Source organism: Anas platyrhynchos, chromosome 4, assembly GCF_047663525.1.
Source record: "Anas platyrhynchos isolate ZD024472 breed Pekin duck chromosome 4, IASCAAS_PekinDuck_T2T, whole genome shotgun sequence".
NCBI lineage: Eukaryota > Metazoa > Chordata > Aves > Anseriformes > Anatidae > Anas > Anas platyrhynchos.
In genome coordinates, this window is record NC_092590.1 from 21,406,681 (window position 1) to 21,422,067 (window position 15,387).

General features: G+C 38.5%; 2 protein-coding genes across 15 annotated transcripts in view; one reads left to right on the plus strand and one right to left on the minus strand.

The window, feature by feature from the left end:
• Positions 1 to 3,123, plus strand: part of PCM1 (pericentriolar material 1) — a 42,366-nt gene extending 39,243 nt beyond the window's left edge. For all 13 annotated transcript variants that reach the window (XM_072037156.1, XM_072037155.1, XM_072037154.1 and 10 more), the window contains 4 exons: positions 792 to 1,045; positions 1,258 to 1,350; positions 1,467 to 1,590; positions 2,791 to 3,123. In XM_072037156.1, coding sequence (XP_071893257.1) covers positions 792 to 1,045; positions 1,258 to 1,350; positions 1,467 to 1,590; positions 2,791 to 2,816 — 497 coding nt within the window. In that variant the 3' untranslated portion in view covers positions 2,817 to 3,123. The remainder of the gene's footprint in view (positions 1 to 791; positions 1,046 to 1,257; positions 1,351 to 1,466; positions 1,591 to 2,790) is intronic.
• Positions 3,124 to 7,245: 4,122 nt separating this feature from the next.
• Positions 7,246 to 15,342, minus strand: LOC101804644 (general transcription factor IIE subunit 1). Of its 2 annotated transcripts, XM_021274027.4 has the most exons (6): positions 15,236 to 15,275; positions 14,211 to 14,275; positions 10,938 to 11,399; positions 9,460 to 9,661; positions 8,752 to 8,978; positions 7,246 to 8,361 (listed from the first exon to the last, which is right to left on the minus strand). In XM_021274027.4, exons 1-6 carry the CDS (start codon positions 15,244 to 15,246, stop codon positions 7,973 to 7,975), a joined length of 1,356 nt encoding a protein of 451 aa, XP_021129702.2. In that variant the 5' UTR covers positions 15,247 to 15,275; the 3' UTR covers positions 7,246 to 7,972. The 2 variants fall into 2 exon arrangements, with proteins under 2 accessions (XP_021129702.2, XP_012957280.1); XM_013101826.5 differs by lacking the exon at positions 14,211 to 14,275 and having other exon boundaries at positions 15,236 to 15,342.
• Positions 15,343 to 15,387: the final 45 nt, after the last annotated feature.

Sequence of the window (15,387 nt, forward strand, 5' to 3'; positions counted from 1 at the left end):
TAGCAAATCTTTTAAAGAGGAAGCTTGAAATAATCTTATATAGGTAGATGCATTACAGTTTTTGATGTTTAACACTTAAATGAATTTCAGGTAATTGTTGCAGCCACTGACAATTGTAGCTATATAGTGTGTCTATTACAGGATTTTGTTTGGATTTGTCTAGTACATGTTTTTTTCTTCCTACTGCCATTTACTAGCAATTGAAATAATTTTATATTTTGAAGATTTATGCTGGGTTGAAACTGATTAAGAACTGAGAAATCATTTTCTGTGTCAAAACAGCCAACTGGTATGGATGTTATTTCTAGCTGTAATCTCCTGCTTTTTCTGTGTCCTTTTGTTGGAAATACTGGTTTGGGGTTTTATCTTTCTTAGACTAAAAGCGGAATTTGAATAGATTCAACATCAACACAAGAATGTGTCGAAATGTTAGGGGATTTATTGTTCTGAATCTCCTTATACCTAGACGGTGTATTTAACAGTAGGCCTTACAGTTCTGGAGTTGGTTTTAAAAAACAAAAAATGCTTTATCAAGTCAGAAGTTTTTAAATCAGATACTGTCCTATGATAATTGCTGATACCATAGTGTATGGCACTCTCTAAGTACAAGTAACACATGTTTTATTTCAACAAGTTGTGTGGGTCTGAGGGTCTAATTCACTTTTTCACTTTCATTGCTTATTTGTAGCTTTGAATCATAATTTGTTTAAGGAAAAAAAATATAATGTTTTTTATACACTCAGAATCTTTTACCATTTCTACCTAGTTAAAATGAAATTTTATGGTTTTAGGTGAACAAGATGAAGCTACACTTTTGCCTCATTACCTCAATGTCATGGAGAACACACCACCTTTAACAGTCAACGCCCCAGAATCATTTGTAACAGCCAGTGTGAAAACAGAAGAAATGAGCTCATCGTTACCAGGGAATGAAACTCAAAAGCTAGATACAGCATGCGTGGTAAACAAGTCATCTGCTGGAAGTTCTGAAAGCTCCATGGCTGGCAGTCCTGATACAGAGTCACCTGTATTAGTGAATGAATATGTACGTATAATTCAGTTTGGATACATCTAAGAAAAATTAAAAGCTTTTTTTTATTTATTTCAGTGTTATTTCTTGTTTCCAGTCTCATTTAGTTGTCATCTGCAAATTTGATGTGGGCATTTCTTTTTGATGTACTGCTTAAAATGTTAAAAATTCTAGTTTTGGAGTGAAAATAAAACAGTGGCACTAAATGTCACTATTTTTATTAACAGGAAGCTGGTTCTGGAAATATAAGTCAAAAATCTGATGAGGATGACTTTGTGAAAGTTGAAGACTTGCCCCTTAAACTTGCAGTCTATTCAGAGGTACTTTGCTGTTTTTTGTTGTTATTTGGAAGTGCATGCTTTAAATGTCTTGATTATCATCAAGACAACAGTAAGAATTATCTAGAATTCTGAGTTTTGCTTTATCCGTTACAAAGGCAGATTTAATGAAGAAAATAGCATCAGAGGCCCAAACCAACAGTTTGTCTGACGAGTTACTGGATGGAGGTAGAGCCCAAGATGAAGAACTAGTAGGAGATGCCCAAACTTTGAAAGAACCAGGTAGGGATTATTTTCTAAATCATCTCCACATATTGGGAAAACATTCTGAAATGGCCTTAGAATTTACATATCTTGTTGTCATTGGCTGAAGTAAGAAATCACAGTGGTACAGAAAGCATATCCTTTTATATGATCATGCATTGGCAAATAACGCATTGATATGAAGGGTTTTGCCTTTCATGTCCCTTCTGTATATTTCCAGTAAATTCTGTGCCTAAAACTCATAAAAATTAACATATAAAATGCACAGTGTAACTTCATGTTTTTAAAACTTATTAAAAGCATTTTTATTTTTTGTTATATAAGCTTGGGTTTAATATTTTAAGTTTTAATTGCTAGTATGTGATTGGTAGTATCTGAATGCTTAATAAAATCTGCTGACAGATTGCTCAGTATTTGTAATAGGGAAGCTCTAGAGACTTCTTGGAAAAGTAAAATATCTCTTAAGAGAAAAGAAAATGTTTCTGATATAAACCATGCCATGAGGTAGAAAAAATTCTTTAGGGTGTGTGACAGTAATAAAAATTTCCATTGTTGCTTTCATGAAACTATTTCTGTAGCTCCAAAAACTTCATGGCCATGTATGTCAAAATTGCTTTTCTTGCAATGTGATACTGATGCTGTGACAATTTATTGTATCAGTCTTCTGATACATTGCTGGGCTCATAGTTCTTTAATGGAAAGTATGTGTATAAATGCATGAACTGAGTATTCCTATGGTAGGAGGCTTCTGCTTGTATAGCTAGTCCCAATTCTGCAAAAAGTATAAGCAGATGAAAACTTTTTACTGCAGTTGTAATGACAGCATAGGACTTTCAAGATTAGTGTGATTGGAAAAAAAATCTTCCCTTCCATTTCATGCAGTGCTCATCATCACTCGTTTGTCATAGTTAAGGTAGCAGAAGTCTGTCACGTCAGTCTGGTGCATACAGGTGCATGGTGCAGAAATGGTCTGTATAAGAATGCATCGTCACAGAAAATCAGTAGCTAGCAACTAAGACTTTCTTCGTCTGTGTATGTGGGATATCTGTAGCTGTTTAAGTAGGCTCTCAAAGTACTTGTGAAGGAGAGGTGAGGATCAAATATTTCATCAAGGGTATAATAAATAATGGATACTTAGATGGAGATGAAGTGTGGTCAAGAGCTGTGTTCAATACCTTGTAGTTGCTAGCCAGTAATGAGTATGCTCTTATTTTACAGAAACTTTTGGAGTTCAAAGTGTGTGAAAATGATCCGAAGATACCCGCATATGTAAACTCCATGTATACAAATGCATATGGAAGATCACTACTTTCACAAATTCTGAAAGTGTATAAAAATGTAAAATAGTTTTTGACACTCTGCCTTTTAGGATAGGTATGCTAACTTCTGCCTGTGGCAGTTCAAACAGCTGGAACTGAATCCTCTTTTATTCAGTTTTGCTGCACTGTTCTTTTTCTGTCTTAATCTTTTTTATTTTTTATTGTGACTTGTTTAGTAATTTTAAAATTGTTCAGAATTGTAGTTTAAATAAAGTTTGGACTTGTCTGTAAATTTGTCTTTTGAAAAATTTTCCTCTTACTTATAAAAGGATACGCAGTTTGTTGTTGGAAGTTAACTGGCTTAAGTGTAGGCCTGCTTGTAGCACTTTGCTACTCCTGTTCAGAGAAATACTACTAACGTTCCTGGGATGAGAACTTCTCATCCCACAAAGTTTCTCCATCTACAACTAAGACTTGTAGGTACAGTATGTATCTCTACATTGCCTTAAAGCCTAAGTATAGCTCTAAGTATAGCTGGCCTGTTAAATATATATATATTTTTAATGTATGCATATATATATCTATATATATATAATTCCTGTTCATGTCCTGTAGAATTAATCTTCCTCAGCACCGTGGTCTGAGGTGAAGTAGATACCCTGTTTTTGTACTTAACTGCAGAAACCATCTGTTTTTCTACATTTCCACTTCTGCACTTTTCAACATGAAGGAGGATAAACTTGGCTGAAAATTTTTGTATCCTTTTGCATGTAATGTTGCAGCTGAATATCTGTAGCATTTGTTTGCAAAGTATTTGACTTGGTGATAGCTTTTCACATAGAAAGGAAGAAATTTAGGAAATTACAATTGAAGTTAGTATTAAAAACACAGGTAAAGTCAGCAACTAATGAAGTCTCGTAGCAAAAGCAGAATTAAGATTGGAGAAAAGTAGATTAGAAAACTAAACCAGAAGAAAAACTTTATTCTTTAATATTCCTGCTTGCATCAAAGTTTCTAACATTATTTCTAGCTTAGTTTTATGATATCACAGAATCACAGAACTGTAGGGGTTGGAAGGGACCTCAAAAGATCATCGTGTCCAACCCTCCTGCCCAAGCAGATTCCTCAGAGCAGGCTGCCCAGGTAGGCGTCCAGACAGGCCTTGAATATCTCCAGAGAAGGAGATATTCAATATAGGAGATACAGCTTATTCAGTGTATCTGTTCCAACTTAGAGGTCCTGTTTATCTTAAATTAGGGCAAGGTTTTTCTCAAAATAGTTAATAATAATAATAATAAAATCATAAATTGAGTTTCAGTTAGTTCTATAATATGACTATATGCTTAAGGAGACATTTTAGTGATAATTCTAAATACACCTGAAATAGCCTGAAATCTGAATAGAATAGTTTAAGTTTTATTTTTTGTTTTTGAGTCTCCCCAGGTTTTGAGAGTGGATTTTAAAATGGCAGGTTGGAGAAGAGAGGTATGATTGTAACAGCAACATTTACTTACTGTGCAGGCTTCAAACTCGTGGTCATACTGTATGCAGAGGACAAGGGAAATACAGGTTTGTGTTGTCACAATATGAAAATGAAACAAAAATGAAAGCTTTTAATCGTGAACTTAACACAGGAATCAGTAGACTTCAAAGAGGACATACATAGAACAAGAAGATCTGTGCCCTATTTAAGATGAAAATTTGGTTAATGTGTTAAACAAGCTTTAAACTCAAGGAACAGAATGAGCACAGATCATTCCAGGGCAAGAATTCAAGAATGCTGTACATGAACAATACCTTTTAATGGATTTGGCCTGCCTTTGGTGATCAAATTTTCACCAAAATGTGACATCCAGTAGTATTTGCTTAGATTCTGTAAAAATTATAAACTGTTAATGAGACCAAGAGATAGTGCAGCTGTGCCACTGGGTTTGCTTGGACAAGGAATCAAATTGCAGTTGAGGAAATATGCTTAAAATCCATTGTAACTTTGGAAATGAAACAATGGTTGGCAGTGTTAGATTAAAATTCCTATGAGAGTTAATGTTGAAGCCTAAAATTATGCTCAAGGAACAGCTGTCTATTATAATATATGTCAAAATTAAAAAAGAAAGTCTAGACTTACTGAAGTATTGATTAAATATCATTCTGAATGAGACAAGGTAGAAAAAGGAGTGCTTATACTAGATATATTCAACACCAGCACTGTACCTCACAATACTCTTAGAGAACTGAATACTGACCTTTGGTCATGCCAGTAAAAATGATGTTACTTGCAGGTGGTGGGTTTAGCAGGGAACAAGTCTTTAAAAGAGAAGTCTTTGTGCTCAGGATAGCTTTTTGCAGGGGATCTTGCTCTGACACCTTCAGGGACAATAAAGAAGCTTGGTATAATGCAGAAGTAAGGTCTCCAGTTGCAACTTCTGGATTAAATGCTCTGTTTTCAAATTTCATGGATGGAACTGAGGAACATTCCTTGTGGTTGAAGAAGCTGAAAATAGTAAAGACACTAAAAGTCATAGCATGGCTGGGGTTGGAAGGGACCTCAAAGGCTGTCTAGTTCCAAGCCCCTGCAATGAGCAGGGACACCTCCCACCACATCAGGTCCCACAGGGCCCTATCCATGATGGCCTTGAGCACCTCTGGGGATGGGACATCCACACCTTCTCTGGGCAGCCTGTGCCAGGGCCTCCTCACCACCCTCTGAGTGAAGAATTTCTTCCTTACATCTAATCTAAATCTACCCTCTTACTCTAAAATCCTTACTCCTTATCCTGTCACTACATGCCCTGATGGAGTCCCTCCTAAGCTTTCCTATAGGCCCTCTTTAGGCACTGGAAGGCCACTATAAGGTCTCCCTGGACCTTTCTCTTCTCCAGGTTGAACAACCCCAGCTCCCTCAGCCTGTCTTCACAGGAGAGGTGCTGCAGCCCCCTGATCTTCATAACACAGTGACAACCGTGGAAATGGGGAAGCTGAGGTGCTGAGGAAAGAATGAGGTAACAGTAACCAAGCATAAGAAATAACAAGCCAACTTGTAACATTCTTAAAAATGCCATATCTTTATTGTATACTGATTACATATGTATGTGACGTGTATAACATTGCAGAGGGCTCTTGTATTATAGTGTCTGTTCTGTGAGCTGTAATTGGTTAAGGAAATATTAGTTACAAAATGTCCATCTAAAATACACTTTTACAACTCCAAAATAACATCAGATTTCTATACAGAAACAAGATTTTTGTCTTAGTTTTTGGTAGTAAGCTTGGGGGAAGGGTATAAAGTCTTCTGTCATGGTGGAGTGTTTTTTTTAAGCATCTTAACAAAAATTGAAATAGCTCTTATACTTGTTTCACTGCTCAAAGTGATGTGATGCTGGGCTGCATGTCAAGCTAGCCCCCATTTAGTAAGTCATGTGAGACAGGAGAAAGATAATCAATATCAACTGCTTTTAAATGAGCTAAAGATACAACTTTTTTAATAGAAAAAAACTGCAATGTTGGTTGTGTTTCTCTATCATGAGAGTAACATGAAGAGGGAAGCCTCTCACAATTCTCCCAACCTCTGACACTGTGTAAGTCAATTCTCTACGAATCTATCTACTTTCAGCATTCCTTTGTTCATATCACAGAATAGCTAAGGTTAAAAAGTAGTGCTGGAGACCAAGTTGTCCAAGCCCCTTGCTCAAGGATGGCCACCTACAGCCAGCTGCTCAGAACCACATCCAGACAGCTTTCAATTATCTGTTTGGCCGACTCTACAACTTTTAGGCCACCTGTTGCAGTGCTCAGTCACCCTTATAGTAAAGAAATATTTCCTGATGTTCAGATAGAACCTATTGTACTTCAGTTCATAGCCATATATTCCATTATTCCTTGCTAAAAGAGTAGATTTACCAAAGGAATTAAGGTGCATCTTCTATGTAGTCCAGTTCATAGAATCATTAAGGCTGGAGAAGCCCTCCAAGATCATCTGGTCCAACCACCCCCCTACCACCAATGTCACCCACCAAACCATGTCCCCAAGCACCAGGTCCAACCTCTCCTTGAACACACCCAGGGACTCCACCACCTCTCTGGGCAACCCATCCCAATGCCTGACTACTTGGTCTGAGAAGAAATGTCTCCATATTTCCAACCTAAACTTCTCCTGGTAGAACATTTTTTTCAGTGTTAGTAGAAATGATCTTGCTTAAAAAAAAATGGCAGAATATGAATGAGACACAGAAAGCAGACTTCTAAGCATAGCTTTCTGGTTGATAAACTGCTTGCTTATCAGTCCGGACCAAAATTAATAGTGTAGTTCACCACTCAATATGGGCATGTTGGAAAAAATGGGGAAGGTAGCTGCTGGGGTGACTGACTAAATGGCTGTCTTGCAGGTCACACCTGCTCTACAGCCTTCAGTAAAGAAAAAAAAAAGTCATCTGTGAAGTGGGAACAACCATTTTCCTGAAGCTATTCAAGATTCTGAATTCCAGCATACACTTCATCACTTTAAGAACAGTTCTGTGAAGCAGTAAGTACAAAGTATTCAGATAATTAAGAAAGGTAATATACCAGAGCTGGTTCTCTTGTATAGCCAACAGAATTTAGTAGCAACTCTTTGCTTAGAGGAAGGGTGCTGTGTAACATTTGTTACAACAGTATATCTGTATGGTGAATGAGCCAAAAAGACAATAGGATGCACTGGTACAGAGCAAAACCAAATCGTGGTGGAATTCAATTCATATTTGCTACAGAACTATCTGCTACTTTTAGGAGAAAGGTGCAAATAATTGATTTAAGAGTTTGTGACATTGCTTTTGAAACTTTATTTTCATCAGATCATTGTATTCCATTGTGTCCTGGAATGATTCATGCTCCAAAACCCCTGGTTACAGCATTTGCACAGTCTAAGCGTTAAGACAACAGAAACCCCACAATAACTTGGGTTACTTTCTCTGCAATGCTAGTATTCTGAACTGTAGGTGGCTACTACAGGTAGCATTTAGTTGTGCTGTCTTGTATAACAGCAAGGAATTCAAACAAAATTTAACCCATTTATGGTAAATTTAATACCAGAACTTAAGCTATTTTTGTCTTAATTAAAAAGAAAACTTTCCTCACTCTACACATTTGCATATTCACTATAATAGTATTTATTCAAAGACAGACTGGAACATTTCTTGTCCTACCTTTATGTAAGCTTCCCTCTCTTCATTTGTCATGAGAGATACAAGCTCTGGATTTTCACTAACTTCACTGTACGAGTAAGGCTGACCAGCTACCATTAAAACAGGATTTAGAGCTTCCTGTTCCTCCTCTTCAAAGTTGCTGCCTCCTACTTTTGTTAGTGCTGTTCCTGAGTGCTTGGCATCTTCAGACTCACTAGTGTCACTGCCTGATTCGGGTAGTTTGCTTTTGACAACGGGAGCGTGGTCTGTGCCAGACAGTGACTTGGATTCATGGATCAGAAGAGTCTTGATGATTTCATTCTCAGGGATGGTTTCTTTATTACTTTCTTCAGTTTCTTCAGAAGCACTTACTCCTAATACATAATACATTAGAGGTTTCAATAGTTTTACTGAAACACACAGCCATCCTGTGAAAATATTTTTTCTACCTTTTTTTTTTTAACCCCTTCCTTTAGAATTTTCTCAAGTGCAGGTGTTCCTGCTTTAGAAGTTAATAGCACTGGTACCACATGGTTAGAGCCAGAACATTTCAGGAGTGGGTGGCTAACTTGTGGCTTTAGGAATGCTATCTAAACCAGCCTAAAGAATAATTTTTCAGAAACTAGGTTTTGATAGACACTGGTCCAGAATTAAAGGCTTGTTCTGGATTTCTAAACTAAGCTCATTACATTTTCAATAGGAAATCTATATTTAATTGTAATAAAGCTGCTGAATTGAATTATTTGCCAATACTCAAAGCTTACCAGCAATATTGTTGGTGACTGTTGTTGCTCCTTCCACAGTGCTCTGTGACATCCAGACAGGTTGCTCTTTAGTTGCTTTTTCTCTCTTGTTCTTCTTGGGCTCAGAATCTTGGACATCAATAACTAAGTTTTGAGTATATATGTTGCCAAACGATGAACTTCTGGTGGCCCATTTTTCAGGTCTGCCACAGGTTTCCAGCATACTTGAACATGTCTTCTGATCAAAGCTGAACAAAATGTTATCCATTTTGGACAAATCATATACAAGCAAAACCCCCAGTTCCCAGTAAAAAAAAAAAAAAAAAGTTTTGTTAGCTGCTTAGCATTAACCAATTCTCTCAATTTTAAAATAATTTTCATTCCCCGTCACCTCATAACAGAGGCATGTGATTTTGAATCATTGATTTTTGTATAGTTTCTTCAGTAATGCATCTCTAGATGAGGCATACTATTAGAGCAGCACTACTTATGCACAGGAAGGGCTATGAACAATATTAGCCAAAGGAGAAGTCTGGAAAATTGTTCCTTGAAACAAAAAAAGGAACAAAAATAAGACTATAAATGCATAATGTAGAATAATTCGAGCAGTTTATAGTCATGTACAGTAGCTACTGAAGAAAGCAAAGATTAGGTATTTCAAAGATTTTACAACAGGAAAGTTGTTGGGTGGTTTTGTTTTGAGTAGGAGATGGAGAGTTATGTTTATACCTTTCTGATAATTCTGGGATTTCTGTTGGCTGAGGCTCCAGCAAGTCATATGGCAGAACAATATCTTCAGTCTCCCGCAGTAGAGCAAAGATAGGTTCAATCTGCTCATTGAATTTTGCTAGCAAGGTCCGAGCATCTCTCTTAGGAAGCGCTGAAGCATCTTCCTCTACCTCAGTATTGCAGTAAGTGCAGCGGAAAGTCTCTGCAATGGTGTCAAAATTGGAAATCACATTCATAGGATGCAGTAACATGCTAAATCCACAGCCTGGACAGGTTCCAGAATATTCTGACCTTCCTAGACTTTATGCATTTGTTCATATCATCCAAAGGAACTCAAGTTCAAGGTTTTTGTTTGTTTTCGAAGACAGCTATTCACATGCTTGCTATGCAAGAAAGAAATACCTATATTGGGGAAAAATGAAGTTGGCTAGATATGGAGTAACATTAGATAGTAAGTTGTTTTTTTGTTTTCCTCCTTTTCTGATCTCATGTTTTTCCATGCCACATAAATTGCAAGCATAAATAGCCTACGTTGGTTTTAGTGCAAAGTTTAAAGTTCAAAAAAGACTTGGTCAAAACACATGCTAAAACCTACATTTATGTCTCAAAATTAAAGTAACACATTCCATTAAAATGCGATCACCACTGAAACGTTTGCATTTCTGTAGCTTGTCACAGTCCCTGCACTGAGAGCAAAGCAATGGTTTGCTAACTGACTGTACACTAACTTGACCTTTGAAATTTCAAGTTAGTCATTATAAAGTATTGCTCATTTTCCCTGGCTCTCCCTTCCTTTTTAGATGCTGTGACCCAGATGTTAGCAGTGTAGCTGTAGAGTAATATATTGCAATATGATGCCATTTTAACTTATTTTGAAAGGGTGCTCTCTAGTTATTTTGATTTTAGAGAAGAGAACCCCCTGAGCTCTGATGCCTTGTCTTTTATGGATGCCTCATTTTGCCCTGCAAGGAGCCTGAAATTCAGTTTCGAGTACGGACAGCAGTGATAGGACACCTCTCCTCTGCTGCTGATCTGCACTATGTTTATTGCAGTAGGTGGCTGCAAACTGTTTTAACCATTTTATCCAACTTTTCCATCAGAAAGACTGAAGACACAAAGATGAACAAATTCAGAACAAAATGAGTACAGTTTTCATTTCCATGTGAGGAAATGGGACTCACAAGGTGGATGAGTAATTTTAACCCAGGTTAAATGTCTTGTTCCTAGAAAAGATGAGGCCCATATCAGATTCCCAACCCCACCTCTTACACTCAAGATTATTATTTCCTCTTGCTTGGCCTGTTCTACGAAGAGAGCTTTTCCTCTTACCCTCACCTCCCAGCTCCTCCTGTCCCAGGTGCTGCTCCCACCAGCAAAAAAAAAAGTATATCCTAACACACCTACTTTCAATGCAAAGTTCCCACAGGAGCAAGTTTTATGTTACCATAGTTATTCTCAAGGTTAGAGCAGATAAACACCTGTAAATACATCAAAGAGCTGATTGACTTCCAGATCCGTGTAGGTGCTGGAGCAAGATGGACATTTAAAAGAGGACCTGGTAGTCGAATCCCGCTCATCCGCTTCTATCTTCCGGCGTATGTGGTCCAGCTTGTATTTTATCACATCCACCAGCACCTTGTAATTGATGTAGTAGTAGTTGTGCCTTGTGCTCTTCCCATTAGGGCCCGTCTCAACTCGCATGCGCAGCTTTACAAACTTGTCTGCCTTGAGCGTGTTGAGAACAGTACGCAGCTGTTTGCGTTCGTACTTCAGCAGCTCTAACAAGTCATCCTCTTTCACGCAGGGGTGGCGGATCAGCACATCAAGGGCCAAGGAGTACTCAACTCCATAGAAGCCACGCACCATGTATTTGGCCAGGCGCTTTAAGGCTGCTGGGACTTCGGTGATAACGCTTTGCTCTTCCATCAGGAGTTGAACCACTGCCAGAAAGAGAAAGAAAGAGAAGCGAGAAGGGTTGTACAACAAACAAGATGGATGTGAGGTGTAGTAAACCTTTCTTAGAGTTCACCATCATTTGCTGTGCTGCTCTTCTGCAGGAGAATAGGTTAATATAAAATCCTTAACCTTCACCTGGGGAAGGGGAGGTATCAATAGATATCAAAGATTGGGTAATTCAGGTGGTTAAATGGAACAGGTGACTGCATCTCAAGTATTCACATCCTCCTGTGTAAAAACAACCAACCAAAAAAAAACAAAAAAAAAGCAGCTATCTAGGAAAATAGATAACAGAGACTTCATATTAATCTTCACAGAAGACAATGTCTTCATGTGTAGGCCTTCCTGAAGATACAAATCCATTTTTCAATCAAAGCCAGGCAAGTAAGATCTGAAGTGAACAGTATATGCCATAAAAATTACAGCTCAGGACACAAGTCAAGTAAAAAATCTTTAGTTTAATTCATAACAATGTGAAATGGATGTGATTACACCTTTTGTGACAAAACCACAAGAGGTGTTTGAGCACCTTTTCATACACTTCTTTTTTTTTTTTTCTCTCCTCTGTTGGCTGTGATGGTCAAGTGAAGGCCCAGCTGGAGTACTTGGAGCTCCATCCTGTCTGTCACTGCCCTCACCCAGCACAATGTCCAAGGCTGAGCCTTGTTTTTCACCACACCCAATCACTGGGGAACATTTGCAGCAGAACATTTAGGTCCTTGGTACTCTTCTACTCTAAAGAAATAGAGCTTCTGGCAACAATCAATTCCTAATCCCACTAACTAGAACATAACTAATTTTAATCTCTCAAGTCCAACTGTCCTAACCATTTCTTATTTGTAAGGAGTGGAGGGAGAAGAAAAAAAAATAAGGTAAGCTTCAATGAAGTCATATCCCTATTCCCTTGTTTGAGGCACATTAAAACCCTACAGTAATTTTTGACATCAGGGCCTCTAGCCAGACTGCCTTGCAGAGAGGCATGCAGCGTGTGGCCGAACGGTGCTGGTAGAGCTGCTGCTGGGCCAGAGGGTGGGTAGGCGGGTTAGAGGGTGGGACAGCATGTTATGGCATGGTAGGTTGCCAGTGGCATCCACCGCTGAGGGGCACCATTCTCAAGCCCAGGGGATTGTGTGCTGCTGCACAGAGCTTCCAGGTAGCCTTCAACAGAAATCTGAGTTATGAAACAAACAAAACTATTTGCAGTAGCCTAGTGGTTAAGCCATGATTAAACTTACATTATAGGGGATGCACTACCTTTCCAGTAAATCTATATAATCCTGCTGGTCTGAGGATAGAAACCCAGAAGGAAACAGCACCACCCTGACCTAAATTTCCCCACAGGAAGAGCTGGGGAGCACTGCAATAGGCTGCTCAGGGAGGAGATTGAATCTTCACCTGGAGAAGAGCCTGAGCAACCTGACCTGGCTTTGAGGCTGGCTGTTCCACAAGCAGAGGTTAGGCCAGATGGCATCCTGAGGTCTCATCCAACTTATATCTTCTGTTCCAAGAGTTAAATTTAACCTTAGTAAGGAGAGAGACTTTGGCAATGTCAGTCAGTTCCCCCAGTAGTCCATAGACTGTAAGAAGAATGGTTTTATGGTTTTTCATAAGAACCTCAAGGAAAAAGCTTTTTTTTCCCCCCTCTCTCCTCTTATATTTTTCCTCTCCACTTACATTCTTTCCCTTCTCTTTTGTTCTCATCCTCCAAAAAGGTTCAACTGATCAGCATATCTGACTCTCACATACTAGCAGGGCAGTGTATCTGAATACATGATAACACTCAAGGTGTGTATACAGAGTACCCTAACTCTCCCTTTTTCTAGCCTCTTTTTTTTTTCTGTGCAGTGGCTTACATTCAGCAGGAAGGTGAGTGTCCTTGGCCACCCTCAGCTGTCTTTGAGTCTCCTCAGGCTGTGGAGACCACTGAGCCCTTGCCTGTTGCTAGCTAATCCCCTACAGAAGGAGGCACTGTAACCTGCATTGTGTGCCCAACAGAAAGCAGTGATCTGCTATTTCTGGAACTAGGGCCAAAGAGAGGCAGGGGCAGCCTCGGCAGCTTCATGGGATACAGTACCAGTTGTGCAGTGCCGTGGGTGCATAAGTCTGGGCTAGCATCTCAGAAAGGACTGAGGTGCCCTCTGCATGGATTACTAATTTTGTTTTATTTTTTTAAATAAAGGCCAACTAGATTGTGGCACTATAAAAGAAAATAACCTTGTTTGCCTCTATTCCTCGATTAATGTGGAGCAGAACCATGACACTTAAGAGACTTCTCTTAGGAGCAGATCTCATGACTGTTTTTTCTTACCCTAAATCAAACAGAATTGAAACGACTTCAAAGGGAGCAGGATAAGTAGATAACATCATTAAAGAAGAAGTCAAACCTGAGCTGTAAGCTTGGCATTTGCTGGCTTATGAATTCCTCTGACTCCTTACCCCAGACTTACATTAGGTACTTGAATCTGTAAAGCAAGCAGTACTCTGAAGTGCTAAAAAGTCTGCATTGCACTGAAGTGCTTCCAAACACCTTGATGTTAAAAGCTCTTCAAGTCTGGACTATTACAGCCATATGAACTATTTAGGGGAAAAAAAACACCACCAACCCCTCAAAAAACCAACCCCCCCACCAAACAAACCAACCAACAAAACAGCACACACACGCACCAGGAAAAACCACCAACAACCACATGTAATGTAAGTAATGTGAATATATACTAGGAAAAGAATTAAAAGTTATTTTTCAACAAATCCATAAATTCACTGTTCATTTGCAATGGAAGTTTAGATATACAAACCTTTGATTGAATATAGAAGGAAGTGGTTTACCTTTTTTAGTTTTACAAAAAAGGTCAGAATTTGCCTGGAATGAACACCATGCATGGAGAACAGAAACCCATCAAGAAGCATTCTTTTAAGCTACAAAAGGACCCAAACTGTATTCATTTTGTATTAAAAATTATTTAAAATCAGAACAGGTATGGGGAGAAGAAGCATTCTCTATAGTCTTTCATTATTTCTGAGGTTATGTTCTCTAGTTCATTTTGCTGTGTTTCCTCATCTCATAACTCCAGCCTGGAGTCTTGCAGTTCAGGGGAACTGCTGTTTTTTAAATGCTGTTGTAGTCTTCCCTTCACAGGCAGTAGTTCTCCTTTAAGGAGAACATGAGACCAGCCTTGTCAAGGAAAGGAAAGGAAAGCAGCAGCAGCTCTCTACAGACACAGAAAGGCTTTAAGCAGGAACCTGCTCCAGATCTGAGTTGCAGTCTCCATTAAGAAGAAAGGTATTTTGTTGTTCATACATATTTTTTTTTTCCAGTATTGACAAGGTATTTTACAAATAATGGTCTAGCTTCTACTTTTAGCTACTTTTGAAGTACTTATTTTTACGATAGTGGCAGCTCACTTTTCATAATGTTTTATATTTTTAGTATTACTATTTTAGATGTCAGAGCAGCCCTTCCGGTTAACATGGAGCTATTAAAACCTTCATCTAGGAGAGAATACAAGAACTGCCTTTTGGACCATCCTTCTGCTTTAGGAAACCTACTCTGAGTTGCTCATTGTGTTCTCAGGCAATGATCAAAAGCAGAATTTCAAGTTAACAGACATCATACAGAGCAAGTTCTGTAGGGCCGATCTGAAGCCAGCTGCTGAACTAACATATTACTTGAGTTGTCTGAGCCAACGAGCTATGCAAATCACTATTTTTATCACAGCTTATGCTTTAAAAACACTAAATTAGAAAGATTTATTAAAGCAGTCTTTTATCAGGCTTACTATAACCATATTATTTACAACTGAGTTTAAAAACTTATTGTTACCAGTCCTGCATATACAGAAATCTTCAGGCTGCTGCCACAGAAGGATCACTCCTTCCTAAGAGCTAAGAGTAGCTGCAAAACAAGCTTAAGTATTTCCCAGCCTTTTCCTAGACCTATCTGTGATAAGCCCTAATTATCACCCACCTGGAGCA